The sequence below is a fragment of the Cherax quadricarinatus genome, chromosome 44 (assembly GCF_038502225.1).
Source record: "Cherax quadricarinatus isolate ZL_2023a chromosome 44, ASM3850222v1, whole genome shotgun sequence".
Classification (NCBI taxonomy): domain Eukaryota; kingdom Metazoa; phylum Arthropoda; class Malacostraca; order Decapoda; family Parastacidae; genus Cherax; species Cherax quadricarinatus.
The window spans coordinates 19,038,286-19,056,283 of record NC_091335.1 but is presented as its reverse complement, the minus strand read 5'-3'; the positions used below and the strand labels follow the sequence as shown (position 1 = coordinate 19,056,283).

General features: G+C 38.0%; 1 protein-coding gene across 15 annotated transcripts in view; it reads right to left on the bottom strand.

Moving 5' to 3' along the window:
- chb (chromosome bows) overlaps nucleotides 1-17,998 on the bottom strand; it is a 788,037-nt gene that overhangs the window by 136,297 nt on the left and 633,742 nt on the right. For 14 of the 15 annotated variants that reach the window (XM_053789056.2, XM_053789064.2, XM_053789065.2 and 11 more), the window contains 5 exons: nucleotides 17,576-17,685; nucleotides 10,032-10,158; nucleotides 9,672-9,925; nucleotides 7,101-7,252; nucleotides 5,627-5,926 (listed from right to left, as the gene is read on the bottom strand). In XM_053789056.2, the coding sequence (XP_053645031.1) occupies nucleotides 5,627-5,926; nucleotides 7,101-7,252; nucleotides 9,672-9,925; nucleotides 10,032-10,158; nucleotides 17,576-17,685 (943 nt within the window). The remainder of the gene's footprint in view (nucleotides 1-5,626; nucleotides 5,927-7,100; nucleotides 7,253-9,671; nucleotides 9,926-10,031; nucleotides 10,159-17,575; nucleotides 17,686-17,998) is intronic. The other variant, XM_070094163.1, reaches the window with a different exon arrangement.

The window sequence follows — 17,998 nt, the reverse complement described above, 5'->3', positions numbered from 1 at the left end:
AAAAGAACAAGAGAGGAAATGATTCCAACAAATAAAATACTACAGACCAATGGATAAGAAACAATACCATGACTGCATGGTTGGAAATTACTTACTCATGTGAGCAACAAGGATATTACAAAATATTTCTTCAATGTCAGAGTTGTAAACAAGTGGAATGAGATCACCAATGGCACAGCAGATACAAATTCCATACAAGGCTCATTTATGTCAGGGAAAAGTTAAGAGGTGAAACAAATAGTTGGAGCTCACCCCCATAAAATCAAATGGACAATTACAGCAGAAAGGGAAAGAAAGTGGTAAAAACTGAACACTGACACAATGGAAATTAACTTAACACAAAGTTTCAAAAAATCTATACAATATTGTTTTCATGTTTAAACTAAAAGAGGTGGGACCAAGAGTTAGAGCTCACTCTTGTAAATTCAAATAGCTTGTCACTCTAGAAACCTCTTTCCTATACCTATTTCATGAGTTACCTTCTCTTTCACAGACTTATCTGCCAACACAACCACTCTCAATCCTTTGAGGGTCCAGAGCCCCAATCTGAGACTTGTCCACAAGGTCCAAGAACTTTAGAAAAAAAAATTGTTACTTTTTTCTTGTGAAATGGTCGAGAATCTTTTTCTGAAGGTAACAAAAATTGCTGATGCTTAACCCTTTGAGGGTCGACAGGCCCTCTCCGAAACTCGTTCTCAGGGTCGGCCAAATTTCAAAAAAAAAAAAAATTATTTTTTCTTATGAAAAAATAGTTTTTTTTTCTAAACATTATAGGATAAACAAAAAAAATTTACCATCAATACTTACGGAGATATGGATGCATGAAGTTTGCAGAAAATGAGCCGCGTATGGCAACAGCGGCGACTGCCGCTCACCTTTAGTTTACTTGTATTTGAAGGTTTGTTGTTTTTTTCACTATTTTATTTTTTCACATAACTTATGTGGCCTGTGAGACCAAAGTAAGGTGCAATGTACATATATACACTCGTTGTATACAACACAATAAGCACACAAACATAATTATCAATATATTGTTTACAAAACTTGTTTACAAAAACAAACAATACAAAACATTGTTTATTATTATTGTTCTATAATATATATACCAATATACAGTCACTGAACATATTCCTATTAGTTCTGCAGCTTGTGGAACTCTGAAACATGGTGTCATACACAATGGTGTTTTATCTTTCTCCCTCATTCTATCTCTTTCAATCTGTCTCTCTCTTTCTATCTGTCTATCTATCTCTGTCTCACAGGTACACAAATACAAGTATACATAGTATAAATTACCTAGGATAACCCAAGAAATCCAGACAAAGTGCTATACTCTGCTTGAAGATGTGAGTAAAAATGATGACACAGTCTTGTGGCTCTCTGAGACAGAGAGCTAGACGGATAGACAGATAGACAGGGAGCTTGACAGACAGACAAATAGACAGACAGAAATGTTAGTGTACCAGTACCAGTGTACTAGTGTTCCACCCTCCTCCTCCTCTTCTTCCTCTTCCTCCTACTCTTCCTCCTCCTCCTCTTCTTCCTCTTCCCCCTAATCTTCCTCGTACTATTCCTCTTCCTCTTATTCCTCTTCCTCCTACTCTTCCTCTTCCTTCTCCTCCTCTTCCTCCTCCTCCTCTTCCTCCTCCTCCTCTTCCCCCTACTCCTTCTCCTCCTTGTCCATAGTGTAAATTACAAGGAGTCCCCAGCTGTCAAAGTGACATATTGGCTCATTACTCTTTCCCCCTCGGCCTGTCAAAACAATGGGGTCGGATGCTGCTTCCCCTCCTCCATTCTATCTAATTATCTTTCTCCCTCATTCTATCTGTCTGTCTATCTCTGTCTCACAGGTACACATAAATACAAGAATACATGGTATAAATTACCTAGGATAACCCAAGAAACCCAGACAAAGTGCTATACTCTGCTTGAAGATGTGAGTAAAAGTGATGACGCAGTCTTGTGGCTCTCTGAGACAGAGAGCTAGATGGATAGACAGGGAGCTTGACAGACAGGCAAATAGACAGACAGAAATGTTAGTATACCAGCAAAAACAAAGGGAGGGCGATGTTCATCTCATCTTTTGGCATCAGCTCTACCCTCATTTACCCTCATCAAACGTCAGCACTTATCAGATGTTATCTCCCCTTATCTTGTTACTGTCATGGGTGAACATTTATTATTACATATTATTATTATTACCTATTATTATTATTATGTATTATTATTATTATTATTATTATTATTATTATTATGTATTATTATTATTATGTATTATTATTATGTATTATTGTTATCATTACGTATTCTTCTTCTTCCTCCTCCTCCTCCTCCTCTTCCTCCTCTTCTTCCTCCTCCTCCTCCTCCTCCTCCTCTTCTTCTTCCTCCTCCTCCTCCTCCTCTGCCTCCTCCTCCTCTTGCCTCCTCCTCCTCTTGCCTCCTCCTCCTCCTCTGCCTCCTCCTCCTCCTCCTCCTCCTCCATTCTTGGAACAAGTTTGAAGATCTTGTAGTTCATAATCACTATCATTATCATCACCAATGCTCACATCTGAGTCTGGGATTTTGGGAAATAGGAGTTTCCTCTTTGATTCTGGTACAACTGAACGATGGCCCAGCACCAGAGGTGGAAGGCTGTGGGTTGTCTGGGTTTTCCTCACTATTACCCATATTATGGTCATCAGTTTCGGTCAAAACCTCACCAGAACCTTGAAACTCATCTTCACTGTCACTTCCATCTGTATTAGAACTGTCACTGGGGAACAAAAGTGTCCCAATTCGCCGAGGAGTGAGGAACTTCTTACCACAGGGCACGGTGGAAATTGTGTACTATGATGGCATTCCCACAATGCACCACTGGGTCCCAGATTTTTTTCCTACTGCGCACACCCACCACACAGACCCATTCTCTCACATCTAGGCTTATCAGCCTTTTCCTGTGAGATTTGAGGCCGCTAGAATTTATGCGTACTAGTACGACAAAAACCCCTACGCGTAAGACGTACTAGTACGACGAAAACCCTCAAAGGGTTAAATATTGCTGACACACCAGAATTTGTGATAGCGTAATTTTGTCAATTTTCCATCAAATTTCGTACTAAAAAAGTACGAAATTTGATGGAAAATTGACAAAATTACGCTATCACAAATTCTGGTGTGTCAGCAATATTTAAGCATCAGCAATTTTGCCCACTTTGACTCTTATTTAAGGCCTTCTACATTGTTCTAGTTGACCAAATTCTTAGCTATTCCACTAGTATGCTTCCATTTTAGCGATTTAGCACAAGAAACCACCCAATCATCTATTTCAACAATCCAATAAAGTGTTCAGAAATTGGTAAATTGGCCAATTTCACAACTTTCAAAATAGGTTCCAAAATAAACAATGCAGGCATTACTGGCACTAAAATAACATTTCCTCTGTTCATTAGTCACATTTCCAAGTTTTATATGTCAATTCATTTTGAATTTTTATTCACACCAAAAAAAAAAAAAAGTAAAAAATTTACTGTAATGTAATACTGTAATAATTGTATAAATAATATCAGTGCATTTGTGAAAGCATATTAGACCAGCTGACATGCATTGGATGCCTGATGTAATCTGTTTACTCTTCAACATTGGCAAAAATCGAACATTTCCACTACTTTGAGCTCAATTTCGAGATATTTTCCATCCTACAACAAATCAAAATGATCTCTATTTCTGTACTGTATCTTACATGCTATCAAATGAGACCAAGAAACCGCAAAGCTCCTGTTTTAAACCAGAAAGGCAGTCTCGGCTTTTTCTAATTATGCACTGCATGCTGCAGGACATTTTTTACATGATGCACACTTACCACAAAGACCCAGTCTCTCATATCTAAGCCCAAATTTACCACTCATGGCTAATCTGAGCGAGCTGAGCTCATCATGAAGTACTATGGCACGGACCCTGGCTTCAAAGCCGTAGAAAAACAGCACGGACCCTCAAAGGGTTAGACATCCCAATACATTCACTTTTTTTTTTTTTACACAGGGTTTGACAAGGTTAGGTTAAGGATCCCTAGCTTTGTTGACAAGCTATTGACAAGTTAAGGATTCCTAACCTTATTGACAAGCTAGCATCTGTTACCTACATCAGCTCATTTGTAAGCATTTTCACTGTTATGAAACATACAAGTAGGGAACAGGATGAAGTTGGAGCCCTCTGTGGGCCAGCATTTTTATTTGATCAACTGACTTCATCCTTCCTCACAGTCATACATTCAATTTTTCATTGCCTATATTTCTTATTCTAACCACCTTGTTCTTTTCTATGTTCACTATCAACGTCCTTATTTTACAAACCCTCTTCAATGCCTCCACCAACCTTCGCACATAAGCAAAGAGAAACTGACAACTCCGATGTTATATGATTCATTGTTTTTCAAACCCAAACCTCGTGAACACATTCACTGCTTCTACAATCCCCCTTTGTAAACACAAACAGCCACAGTTAAGGGGCATATTTTTGGTTAAGACCCCCAGCTACTGAGAAATACTACCCATTCCTCCTCATACACCAACCTGAGCCTTATTCTCCTCAAAAACTTTTTTTTTATACCTTTTCTAAGTTCATAAATGTAATGAACAGGGTACTATGAACAAAAAAAAATAAATTTATGTTTATACCAATATAAACTTCAAATATTGTGATGAAAATAACTTTAAAGCAAACATTCATGTTCACAATATGCATTAACAGAAGCCAGACCTGCTGTTCATCTCATTCTACCCTTGCATCGCTGCAATGTACAATTTTACTGATAAAATAGATAATAATCAGCACAAAATAAAACGAAGGAAATCTACAGTTCCTTTTTAGTTAATAAATCATTAAATATTTTTGCCTTAAGGAAGCAGAAATAATGAAAATTTATGCCAAGACAGCCTATACAAATCCCAAAATAATGATCTTTCATCTCTTTCATTTCATACGTAAGAGCAAATAAGCAAGTTTCCTGAGGTGTGCCTTTCACAAGGTGGAGGTAGTGTACTGTACATATGTAGAGGTAAGTGTACAAACATTGCAGCCTGCTACTCTTTAGTTTCATTACTGAGGATGAAGTGTCGACTCATGTTAAGGATTTAAACATGTTCTTTCTCATCAAATCTCTTAAGCAATATCTAGCATAATTTATTAATATTAGTATATTTGGAGTAATTTATGTTTTAATCATGCAGTCTTCTAATTAAAACCTTTTTAATAAACATTACAATAAAAAGACCATTTACAATATAAACCAGACCACTCCCAGTCCCATTATATTAATAGTATACAATACTGACAACTAGATAAGCAAGACACGTGCAACAGTTGCATATCTTTTGTCAAAATAAAAGTTTTGACAATAAAGGTGCCCAGTTGTTACATGTGTGAGTTACTAATCTGCTCTGTTTGTATTACTAAATTTTAAAACTAATGAATATCCTAAAATACAGTAATTTGACCCTTCGTTGAAAAGCAAGGATATAGCAATTCACTGGAGTCATTATCATTGTTAAAATGCAGTATATAATGTATTTGTTGTAGACTATTACGTTTAAATGTTAGTTAAACTGACAAGGATGTTAGAAGAGATATGATTGTTATGGGAATTACTTACGTAGTGATGCTCCAGAGCCCACCTTGAGTCTCTGGGACTGGGCATATTGTGAACGAGCCTGTGCACGCCTGGCAGCCTGCAGATCAATGGCACTGTTGGATCGGATGTTGTTCGTTGGAGTAAGGGAAGGGGCAGGGGAATCTGGGGAATCTTGTGAGCGATGAGAGGCAGGGGTAGGGATAGCAGATCGTCGAGTGCTACTGTGGGACTGTCTTGCCGTCAGTGCTGCAAGGTTCTCTGTGCTTCCAGTTGTTGAAGAAGATCGTGACCATCCTGGACGTGTCCCAGCTGCTGTCCCAGCTGTTGACATGGGAACCAGCGAAGAACACGCACATATCCAGGTGAGCCATTTTTGTAAGTGAATTGATGGGGCAGCGCGCACAGTCCATGACAGCATATGCGCAACATCCAGGCACACACAAGCCACAGAAGTGTTGTGGTTCAGGTGGGAAGGAATGGGGAAGCAAGCAAAGGCCAAGCATCAGCTGTGTGTCAAATGCTTGCCAGTTGTCAACAATAAAGTACTAGTAACACAACCCCAATAAATTATTTTATACAAAAATATTAAAAAACTAGAAATGCACACATGCATAGAACTACATACTACTAATAAATAAAAAAATACTTTCTTAACCCTATCCAAATTTTGTGATAAGTACACACACAAACACACACATGCACAAAAAAGAAAAGTTGAAGGCTAAGCAAATCCTGCAGCAAAATTAATTCAACTAAATCTTGCAACCAATTAAAGAAAACTACTAAAAGAATGTTTTTCAAAACCAATCTTAATGAGCGCTTCCTTGCACAACTAGAGATAAAAGTTTAAAAAGGAAAAAGAAAAGGAAGTAAATTAATGCTTATTAAGAAGCAATACAAAGATATATAAATATAAGAGTAAGATTTAAAACCCACATTACTGTTACATATTTTAGATGAAAATGTACTGTATTATTTCCAAGTAAGAGTGATGGGTCAAAAAATTAACCACTTTCAAAGTAATAAAAAGTTAGTGCAAGAATTTTTAGTTGCAGAATAATAAAATATGAATTTTTTACTCTTAGATTCTTCCTACTATATGTATTTGATCATTACTTACCTTGAACAACACAAAGTAGAAGTGGTGCACAACCTTATAAGCCAACCTTTCTATACCCATTATGCTTACACAAAGTATCTGTGCATAAAAGTCTTTTCTCGACTCTGGAGAAATTCACATCAAATAAACCTAAGTCTGCCTCTACTAACCTAATAATGCAGCTTGTACAAAAAAAAAAATGCATGCACCCTACAACTTCTGCATTTAAAGGTTATATTATCTCATATGCTAGTGTTAAAGTGATGTGACATATTCTTCCATAATGCTAATTTATCCAACTCCCAGCAAAGAAAATTAAAACCTTATGGAAAGACTAATACATTACAAGACTCTTAATAGGCAATCTTGTGTATGTTATCAAGGGCAGTTTCCTACCTGACTTGTTGTGAGAGTTGTGCAGTGACTGTGAAGAGGAGGAGTTGGACATGCTTATCTCACCCTGAAGCATTTTCTTGTAGCTTGGATCTAAAGAGTTTAACAATTTGTCTGCCTCATCCTTGAAATGGTCTGCAAAGCCCCAATATGCTCTGCAAGTTTTCATAATTATCATGTGAATAATATTCCTAGATATAAAAGTTATTATTTTATATAAAATTATCCCTTTTTACATGCTTTCTCATTTCCTGGTACATAAAACACTGGCATACAAGAGGTTTGCTAATGATACTATAAGTCAGAAAAAATAAACAAACACTTTAATAACTAAATTAATGTAGCTGCAGATATTTTTTAAGGGCCAACAGGTCACCACCCCATGGCCTGGTCCCAGACCAGGCCTCCTGACCACATCGACCAAGCTGTTGGTGTCGGCTGCATGTATTTCAACGTATGAAACACTACCTGGCTTCTCAGGAACTGACTTGAGGAACATGGTCACCATACTTAGATCAGTGAATGACTTTTTTCTCCTTTTATTTTTTTTGGTAGGAGGGAAAGGTTAGAAGAATTAAGAACCGAGATTCTGAAGAGAAGTTGCAGAGATTGGTGGATGAATTTGGTAGGGTGTGCAAAAGAAGAAAATTAAAGGTGAATACAGGAAAGAGTAAGGTTATGAGGATAACAAAAAGATTAGGTGATGAAAGATTGAATATCAGATTGGAGGGAGAGAGTATGGAGGAGGTGAACGTATTCAGATATTTGGGAGTGGACGTGTCAGCGGATGGGTCTATGAAAGATGAGGTGAATCATAGAATTGATGAGGGAAAAAGAGTGAGTGGTGCACTTAGGAGTCTGTGGAGACAAAGAACTTTGTCCTTGGAGGCAAAGAGGGGAATGTATGAGAGTATAGTTTTACCAACGCTCTTATATGGGTGTGAAGCGTGGGTGATGAATGTTGCAGCGAGGAGAAGGCTGGAGGCAGTGGAGATGTCATGTCTGAGGGCAATGTGTGGTGTGAATATAATGCAGAGAATTCGTAGTTTGGAAGTTAGGAGGAGGTGCGGGATTACCAAAACTGTTGTCCAGAGGGCTGAGGAAGGGTTGTTGAGGTGGTTCGGACATGTAGAGAGAATGGAGCGAAACAGAATGACTTCAAGAGTGTATCAGTCTGTAGTGGAAGGAAGGCGGGGTAGGGGTCGGCCTAGGAAGGGTTGGAGGGAGGGGGTAAAGGAGGTTTTGTGTGCGAGGGGCTTGGACTTCCAGCAGGCATGCTTGAGCGTGTTTGATAGGAGTGAATGGAGACAAATGGTTTTTAATACTTGACGTGCTGTTGGAGTGTGAGCAAAGTAACATTTATGAAGGGATTCAGGGAAACCGGCAGGCCGGACTTGAGTCCTGGAGATGGGAAGTACAGTGCCTGCACTCTGAAGGAGGGGTGTTAATGTTGCAGTTTAAAAACTGTAGTGTAAAGCACCCTTCTGGCAAGACAGTGATGGAGTGAATGATGGTGAAAGTTTTTTCTTTTTCGGGCCACCCTGCCTTGGTGGGAATCGGCCGGTGTGATAATAAAAACAAAAAAAAAAAAAAAAAAAAAAAAAAAAAAAAAAATAAAAAAAAAATGGTATTCACTCGTAAAACTGGTGGGGACAACTTCAGGAATACTACTGAGCAACCATATTTACAAGGGTTACACTCCAAGAAATCATGTATATCTTGAATTCGCAAATACAGTATAAAAATTCTCTCCTTATAACAAACTTATGTTTTACAATTCTGGCTCATTTTGAGTTTCTCTGATCTGATGAATATTGACACTCACAAAAAAAATGACTAAATGAGATCTCTTTGTGGGGAAAGCCTTCAAATACATTTTGAATGAAATTAAGGGGATGAAAGCCAAGGAAATTATTATATTTAGGGTAAAGTACTAAATATGTAGGAGTTATACAGAGCTTGGGATATTAGGAGGTAATCAGGTTTGATCCAAGGAAGGAAAAGACAAGCTCAAATCCTTAGATGAAGAGCCCCTTGATGGCATTAAGGGGCTCTCTAGTGAGAGGCCAAGAAAATAGAAGGCATCTCTAAATAATACATACACACATTCACAATAAGCCTTTCAAAGCTGACTTAGAGTTAGTAATAAGCAGTCCACAAAGTGAAGGGTCCCAAACTTTGAAAAACAAAATTTCAAAGCAAATGCATGGTTTTTTAATAGATGACTATGCTAATACAGTAATGTTTCAGAAACAGTGCTTGAATTATAAAAAAAAATTCTGGACGATAGAAATTTGATATCTTTCTTATTTTGAAACTGTTGAAGTTCTGAGATCATTCAAAAACTGCAAGCTGGAAAGCAATTGTAATTAAAATTAATTTTTGACATAAGAGAGAAATCTACACGAGTAATTGCTTTAGGTACTCACAACTAGGTTAATAAATGAAGTATGCCAGAGCCAGAGGAAGGTATATATTATTCATGAATTCATGTAAAAAAACATTGCCTGTAAGTGTAGCGAGATGGAAAACAATTTAATTCGACTTCTCAATACAAAACATTTTTAAACTCACTTTCTGGAGAATGCTCGAGCTTCTGGGTCTGCATCTGTAATTCCTCTTTTTATGTTTTCTGCAAGAATAGCAACATGCTTCTCCATAGAATGTGTGGGCCATGTATGTACAAGCTGATCTAAGACTTCACACAACACTTTTCGAATCTCTCTGTTTTTGCTGGTCAGCTCCCGTAAGAGAATGGGGATTAATTTATGGTGGTGTGTGTTTTGTATGATAAAACGAATTGTTACAATACCAGACGAGGCCATTATCTGAAAGTATTAAATAATTAAATATCTGGAACCAATGAAAAATTTATGACACTATTCCATCAGGTGACATACAAGCATACATCTGAATGATCACCCTAATTCTTACCTTAGCACTATTAGGTATTAAATTAATAAGGCTTGGAAGAAGAGTTTCACACAAATGATCAACTTTATGATGCAACTCCTGGGACATGTATGCCACAGTGACACATGCCTCACGCACCACTTGAGACCTGTAAAGGAAGAAATAATGAAAAGCAGTAATGATGGACAGCAATTGTAAAGCTAAAGTACAGCAGCAGTCTAGCATTGTAAATTTATGATTCGATAATTCAGAGAATTGGAAAATTTATTTTTGGTAATTTGAAAATGATAATGATCTTCTAGTTAAGAGCAGGTCCAATACTCCATTATAAATATTTGACAACTGTGTGAAAAAATCAATCACAGAGCTTAAGATCAAAGTACATCTTCAAAATTCCTCATTCAAAGCCACCAGCAGGCAGCTGCTGCCCCATTAGGTTTGTTGGAATAGAAAAGCAATGGCAGCTGGTTTTATTATATAATTGTATTTCATTTATTTTACGGTGAATGAAAGGTATAATTATGGAATATGTATAGCCATAATGGTGCAGAATATGACCACTAAAGTTAAAGTGGGTATCCCTGATGATACCCACTTTAGCACTAGTAATTCAAATTCAATCATATTTTTAAGGAATTTTAATCTTTAACAACAATATTTTGCTGGACTTAAGTTCTGGAGGTGGGTAGCACAGTGCCTGCTCCCTGAAGGAAGGGTGGGGCTAATTGCAGTTTTGAACTGTAGTATCAGCATGCCTCTGGCAAGATAGTGATGGTGAAACTATTTCTTCTTTTTTGGGTTGCCCTACCTTGGTAGGAGAAGGCCGGTGTTAAAGAAGAAAAAAATAAAATGTACAGAAGAAAAAGGATTACTGAGCTGCTTAAAAACAAAATATGTCACAACAAGGAAAGATAATCTTAGCCAAGAGATCATCGAGACAGAACAAAAACTTAAAGCTATTGTACCAAACAGAAGAAGCACAATGGGAACAAAAAAATCTTAAATATTTCTATACATATGCAAAATCCAAGCTAAGAACTACCTGTAGAACTGAACAATTAATAACAAGAAGATCATGCACAGACAATGAAAAGGAAATAAAAATTCTAACAGACCAATACAAGTTGATGTTCAGCAGTCTACAAAATGAAGAGCTGGGAAGAGAATGCAGGAACTTTTTCATTTAATCTGAAGGCCATGCAGACTGAACTAACATTAGTACTAGTCTAAAAGGATTTAAAAAATAAATAGAAAACATGCCCTCTAACTTAGTACCTGGACAGTTTTAGATCTGGAAGATCATGCCTGTCACAACTGCTAAGCCACTATGAGAGAATTACATTAACATTGGAAGAAAATCAAGAGGCAGATATGATATACAGTGGACCCCCGGTTAACGATATTTTTCATTCCAGAAGTATGTTCAGGTGCCAGTACTGACCGAATTTGTTCCCATAAGGAATACTGTGAAGTAGATTAGTCCATTTCAGACCCCCAAACATACACGTACAAACGCACTTACATAAATACACTTACATAATTGGTCGCATTGGGAGGTGATCGTTATGCGGGGGTCCACTGTACATGCAATGTGCAATAGCATTTGACATATGCAATCATGGAGAGACTGCACACAAAATGAGGGCCATAGGTATAACAGGAAATGTAGGAAGAAGGATTTTCAAGTTTGACAAATAGAACACACAGTAGAAAACAGAGCAAAATCCAGCATCAGTGAGGTAAAGAGCTCATTACCTCGAGGCATGGTCCTGGTGCTAATATTGTTTCTTATCCTCGTATATAAAAACACCCATCACAATTTTGTATCACTTGCAGACGACCACAAAATAAGCATGAAAATCACCTCGGTAGATGACACGAAAAAAGTGAAGGAAGATATAAGGAGGAATTCCCAATAGGCAGTGGAAAACAACATGAAGTTCAAAAGTGTCAAGTTCCAGCTACTAAACATAGAAAAAATAAAGAACGCAAAAGGGACACTGAATACAAAACCTAAGATGATCATCAAATAGAAGGAAAGGAATACGTGTAAGACCTGGGAGTACTTAAGTCAGCTGACCTCTCTTTCAAAGAACACTAAGGCAAATGTCATGACAGCCAGAAAGATCACAGGGTGGATAATGAGAACAAAGGAAAAGAAATAGTGCCAATGGTGACACTATCCAAATCACTTGTGCTCTCTCATTTAGAGTATTGTTCAGTGTTGATGGCCCCATTCAGGGCAGGGAAGATATTAGAAATGGTACAGATAGAGATCATGTACAGCCCGTGTAGAGCCAATATAGCATTTAAATTACAGGGAAGGCCTAAAAGGCATAAATATGTACTTCCGGGAGCAAGCAATACGTGATAACATATACATGAAAAGTACTAGAGGGCCTAGTCCTAAATCTGCACAATGTGAGAGATATTAGAGGAAGTGCAAAATAAACTCATTAAAAAGCAGAGACACCATTATCAACATCCAAGGTCCCAGACTATTCAACATCTTACCAAACGATATCAGAAACACTGCTGGGACAAATGTAAAAGTCTTCAAAAGAAAAATGTACATGTATCTCCACCACGTGACAGATCAACGAGACTGTGATGGATATGTGGACCAGTGGGCCACAAGTAGCAACAGTCTGGATGGCCAAGCAAACACCAGACAAGCTTGGCCCAAGGCCAGACTCCAAGAGCAAGAAAAACTCCTGAAACTCATCAAAGGTATTTTATTTTTTTTCAACAAGTTGGCCATCTCCCACCGAGGCAGGGTGACCCAAAAAAAGAAGGAAAATCCCCAAAAAGAAAATACTTTCATCATCATTTAACACTTTCACCTCACTCACACATAATCACTATTTTTGCAGAGGTGCTCAGAATACAACAGCTTAGACGCATATACAGTGGACCCCCGCTTAACGATCACCTCCCAATGCGACCAATTATGTAAGTGTATTTATGTAAGTGCGTTTGTACGTGTATGTTTGGGGGTCTGAAATGGACTAATCTACTTCACAATATTCCTTATGGGAACAAATTCGGTCAGTACTGGCACCTGAACATACTTCTGAAATGAAAAAATATCGTTAACCGCGGGTCCACTGTATATATAAAGGCACAACATATCCTTCCAAACCTCCAATATCCCAAACCCCTCCTTTAAAGTGCAGGCATTGTACTTCCCATTTCCAGGACTCTAAGTCTGGTTATAGAAAAATAACCAGTTTTCCCTGAATCCCTTCAATAAATATTACCATGCTCACACTCCAACAGCTTGTCATGCCCCAAATACCATTCATCTCCATTCATTCCTATCTAATATGCTCACGCACGCTTGCTGGAAGTCCAAGCCCCTCTCCCACAAAACCTCCTTTACCCCCTCCCTCCAACCTTTTCAAGGATGACCCCCACCCCGCCTTCCTTCCCCTACAGATTTGTACGCTCTCCATGTCACTCTACTTTAATTCATTCTCTCTAAATGACCAAACCACCTCAACAACCCCTCTTCAGCCCTCTGACTAATACTTTTATTAACTTCACACCTTCTCCTAATTTCCACACTCCGAATTTTCTGCATAATATTCATGCCACACATTGCCCTTAGACAGCACATCTCCACTGCCTCCAACCTCCTCCTCGCTGCAGCATTTACAACCCAAGCATCACATCCATACAAGAGTGTTGGTACTACTAACTTTCATACATTCCCTTCTTTGCCTCCATAGATAACATTTTTTGTCTCCACATATACCTCAATGCACCACTCACCTTTTTTCCTTCATCAATTCTATGATTAACCTCATCCTTCATAAATCCATCCACTGACACATCAACTCCCAAATATCTGAAAACATTCACTTCTTCCATACTCCTCCTCCCCAATTTGATATCCAATTTTTCTTTATCTAAATCATTTGATACCCTCATCACCTTACTCTTTTTTATGTTCACTTTCAACTTTCTAACTTTACACACACTCCCAAACTCATCTACTAACCTTCGCAATTTTTCTTTAGAATCTCCCATAAGTACAGTATCATCAGTAAAAAGTAACTGTGTCAATTCTCATTTTGTATTTGATTTCCCATAATTTAATCCCACCCCTCTCCCGAACACCCTAGCATTTACTTCTTTTACAATCCCATCTATAAATATATTAAACAACCATGGTGACATTACACATCCCTGTCTAAGACCTACTTTTACTGGGAAGTAGTCTCCCTCTCTTCTACACACCCTAACCTGAGCTCACTATCCTCATAAAAACTTTACAGCATTTAGTAACTTACCACCTATTCCATATACATGTACTTGTAACATCTGCCACATTGCTCCACTATCCACTCTATCATATGCCTTTTCTAAATCCATAAATGCAATAAAAACTTCCCTACCTTTATCTAAATACTGTTCACATATATGCTTCAAGGTAAACACTTGATCTACACATCCCCTACCCACTCTAAAACCTCCTTGCTCATCTGCAATCCTACATTCTGTCTTACCTCTAATTCTTTCAATAACAACCCTACCATACACTTTTCCTGGTATACTCAATGATTTTTTTTTTTTTTTTCAACAAGTCGGTCGTCTCCCACCGAGGCAGGGTGACCCAAAAAAAAGAAAGAAAATCCCCAAAAAGAAAATACTTTCATCATCATTCAACACTTTCACCACACTCACACATTATCACTGCTTTTGCAGAGGTGCTCAGAATACAACAGTTTAGAAGCATATACGTATAAAAATACACAACATATCCCTCCAAACTGCCAATATCCCAAACCCCTCCTTTAAAGTGCAGGCATTGTACTTCCCATTTCCAGGACTCAAGTCCGACTATATGAAAATAACCGGTTTCCCTGAATCCCTTCACTAAATATTACCCTGCTCACACTCCAACAGATCGTCAGGTCCCAAGTATCATTCGTCTCCATTCACTCCTATCTAACACGCTCATGCACGCTTGCTGGAAGTCCAAGCCCCTCACCCACAAAACCTCCTTTACCCCCTCTTTCCAACCCTTTCGAGGACGACCCCTACCCCTCTTTCCTTCCCCTATAGATTTATATGCTTTCCATGTCATTCTACTTTGATCCATTCTCTCTAAATGACCAAACCACCTCAACAACCCCTCTTCTGCCCTCTGACTAATGCTTTTATTAACTCCACACCTTCTCCTAATTTCCACACTCCGAATTTTCTGCATAATATTCATGCCACACATTGCCCTTAGACAGGACATCTCCACTGCCTCCAACCTTCTCCTCGCTGCTGCATTTACCACCCAAGCTTCACATCCATATAAGAGTGTTGGTACTACTATACTTTCACACATTCCCTTCTTTGCCTCCATAGATAACGTTTTTTGACTCCACATATACCTCAACGCACCACTCACCTTTTTTCCCTCATCAATTCTATGATTAACCTCATCCTTCATAAATCCATCCGCCGACACGTCAACTCCTAAGTATCTGAAAACATTCACTTCTTCCATACTCCTCCTCCCCAATTTGATATCCAATTTTTCTTTATCTAAATCATTTGATACCCTCATCACCTTACTCTTTTCTATGTTCACTTTCAACTTTCTACCTTTACACACATTCACAAACTCATCCACTAACCTTTGCAATTTTTCTTTAGAATCTCCCATAAGCACAGTATCATCAGCAAAAAGTAACTGTGTCAATTCCCATTTTGAATTTGATTCCCCATAATTTAATCCCACCCCTCTCCCGAACACCCTAGCATTTACTTCTTTTACAACCCCATCTATAAATATATTAAACAACCATGATGACATTACACATCCCTGTCTAAGACCTACTTTTACCGGGAAGTATTCTCCCTCTCTTCTACACACCCTAACCTGAGCCTCACTATCCTCATAAAAGCTCTTTACAGCATTTAGTAACTTACCACCTATTCCATATACTTGCAACATCTGCCACATTGCTCCTCTATCCACTCTATCATATGCCTTTTCTAAATCCATAAATGCAATAAAAACTTCCCTACCTTTATCTAAATACTGTTCACATATATGCTTCAATGTAAACACTTGATCTACACATCCCCTACCCACTCTGAAGCCTCCTTGCTCGTCCGCAATTCTACATTCTGTCTTACCTCTAATTCTTTCAATTATAACCCTACCGTATACTTTTCCTGGTATACTCAGTAAACTTATTCCTCTATAATTTTTACAATCTCTTTTGTCCCCTTTCCCTTTATATAAAGGGACTATACATGCTCTCCGCCAATCCCTAGGTACCTTCCCCTCTTTCATACATTTATTAAACAAAAGTACCAACCACTCCAACACTATATCCCCCCCTGCTTTTAACATTTCTGTCATGATCCCATCAGTTCCAGCTGCTTTACCCCCTTTCATTCTACGTAATGCCTCACGTACCTCCACCACACTTGCATTCTGCTCTTCTTCACTCCTAAAAGATGGTATACCTCCCTGGCCAGTGCATGAAATTACCACCTCCCTTTCTTCCTTAACATTTAAAAGTTCCTCAAAATATTCTCGCCATCTACCTAATACATGTACCTCCCTCTCCCCATCTACTAACTCCCCTACTCTGTTTTTAACTGACAAATCCATACTTTCCCTAGGCTTTCTTAACTTGTTTAACTCACTCCAAAATTTTTTCTTATTTTCATTAAAATTTCTTGACAGTGCCTCTCCCACTCTTTCATCTGCTCTCCTTTTGCACTCTCTCACCACTCTCTTCACCTTTCTTTTACTCTCCATATACTCTGCTCTTCTTATAACACTTCTGCTTTGTAAAAACCTCTCGTAAGCTACCTTTTTCTCTTTTATCACACCCTTTACTTCATCATTCCACCAATCACTCCTCTTTCCTCCTGCCCCCACCCTCCTATAACCACAAACTATATCAATGATATATCAATATTGGCAGTTTGGAGGGATATGTTGTGTATCTTCATACGTATATGCTTCTAAACTGTTGTATCCTGAGCACCTCTGCAAAAGCAGTGATAATGTGTGTGTGGTGAAAGTGTTGAATGATGATGAAAGTATTTTCTTTTTGGGGATTTTCTTTCTTTTTTGGGTCACCTTGCCTCGGTGGGAGACGACCGACTTGAAAAAAAAAAAAAAAATATCAATGATAAAAATATACTAACAATAAAGGTATACATACACACTTGTAACTAGTTTTGAGAGTACTTCTACTATGAAAGTTCAGTTCAAGGCCAAATTTCATTGACTGCCCAGTTAACCACGATATCTTAGTTGATGTAGCAATTGTTTCAGATAGAGACGAAATTTACCCTTGAAAGTCTCTAATTCTGTTGTTCTCGTGACATACATTTTTAAGCTCTCCCAAAATTTTAATAGGTACTAGAGCAAGCCATGGTGAAGCATAATTAAGGATAAAATGCATGCAATGAATATTAATTTTAAAATTTTGATATTTACCTCACATCTGAGACAAAACCTTACCACAATCCAGGGAGCTACAAGTATTTTAAATAAAAACTAATAAGCTAATTTTAAAAAGCCTTTTTTTTTTAATTACCTGAGATCTTTGATGGACAACTGCATGGCAGGTTCTAGAAGGCGAAGGTGAGGATAAAATTCTTCATAGCTAGAGGCACCAGCAATCAACATACTTCGCAATTTCTTCAGCTGTGGCACCAATAAACAGTTATTACTTCACAAAACATACAACTCTAAATTATTTTGTAAAATTACTATACAGCTGACTCATAACTCATTTTAATGAAGTGATTTTACATTAAAGAAAAAAATAATGAACAATGCCATGACTTGAACAATACATAAATAACCTGCACATAGCAGACAAACTTAGAATATTTTGGTCCAACTTGGACTATTAACTAGTCACACAGAGAAGCATGAAGAAAAGGAAGCCAGAACATACAGAAGAAGGGAACAGGAGACAGAAGTAGAAGAACAGGAGGAGAGAATAATAATATTG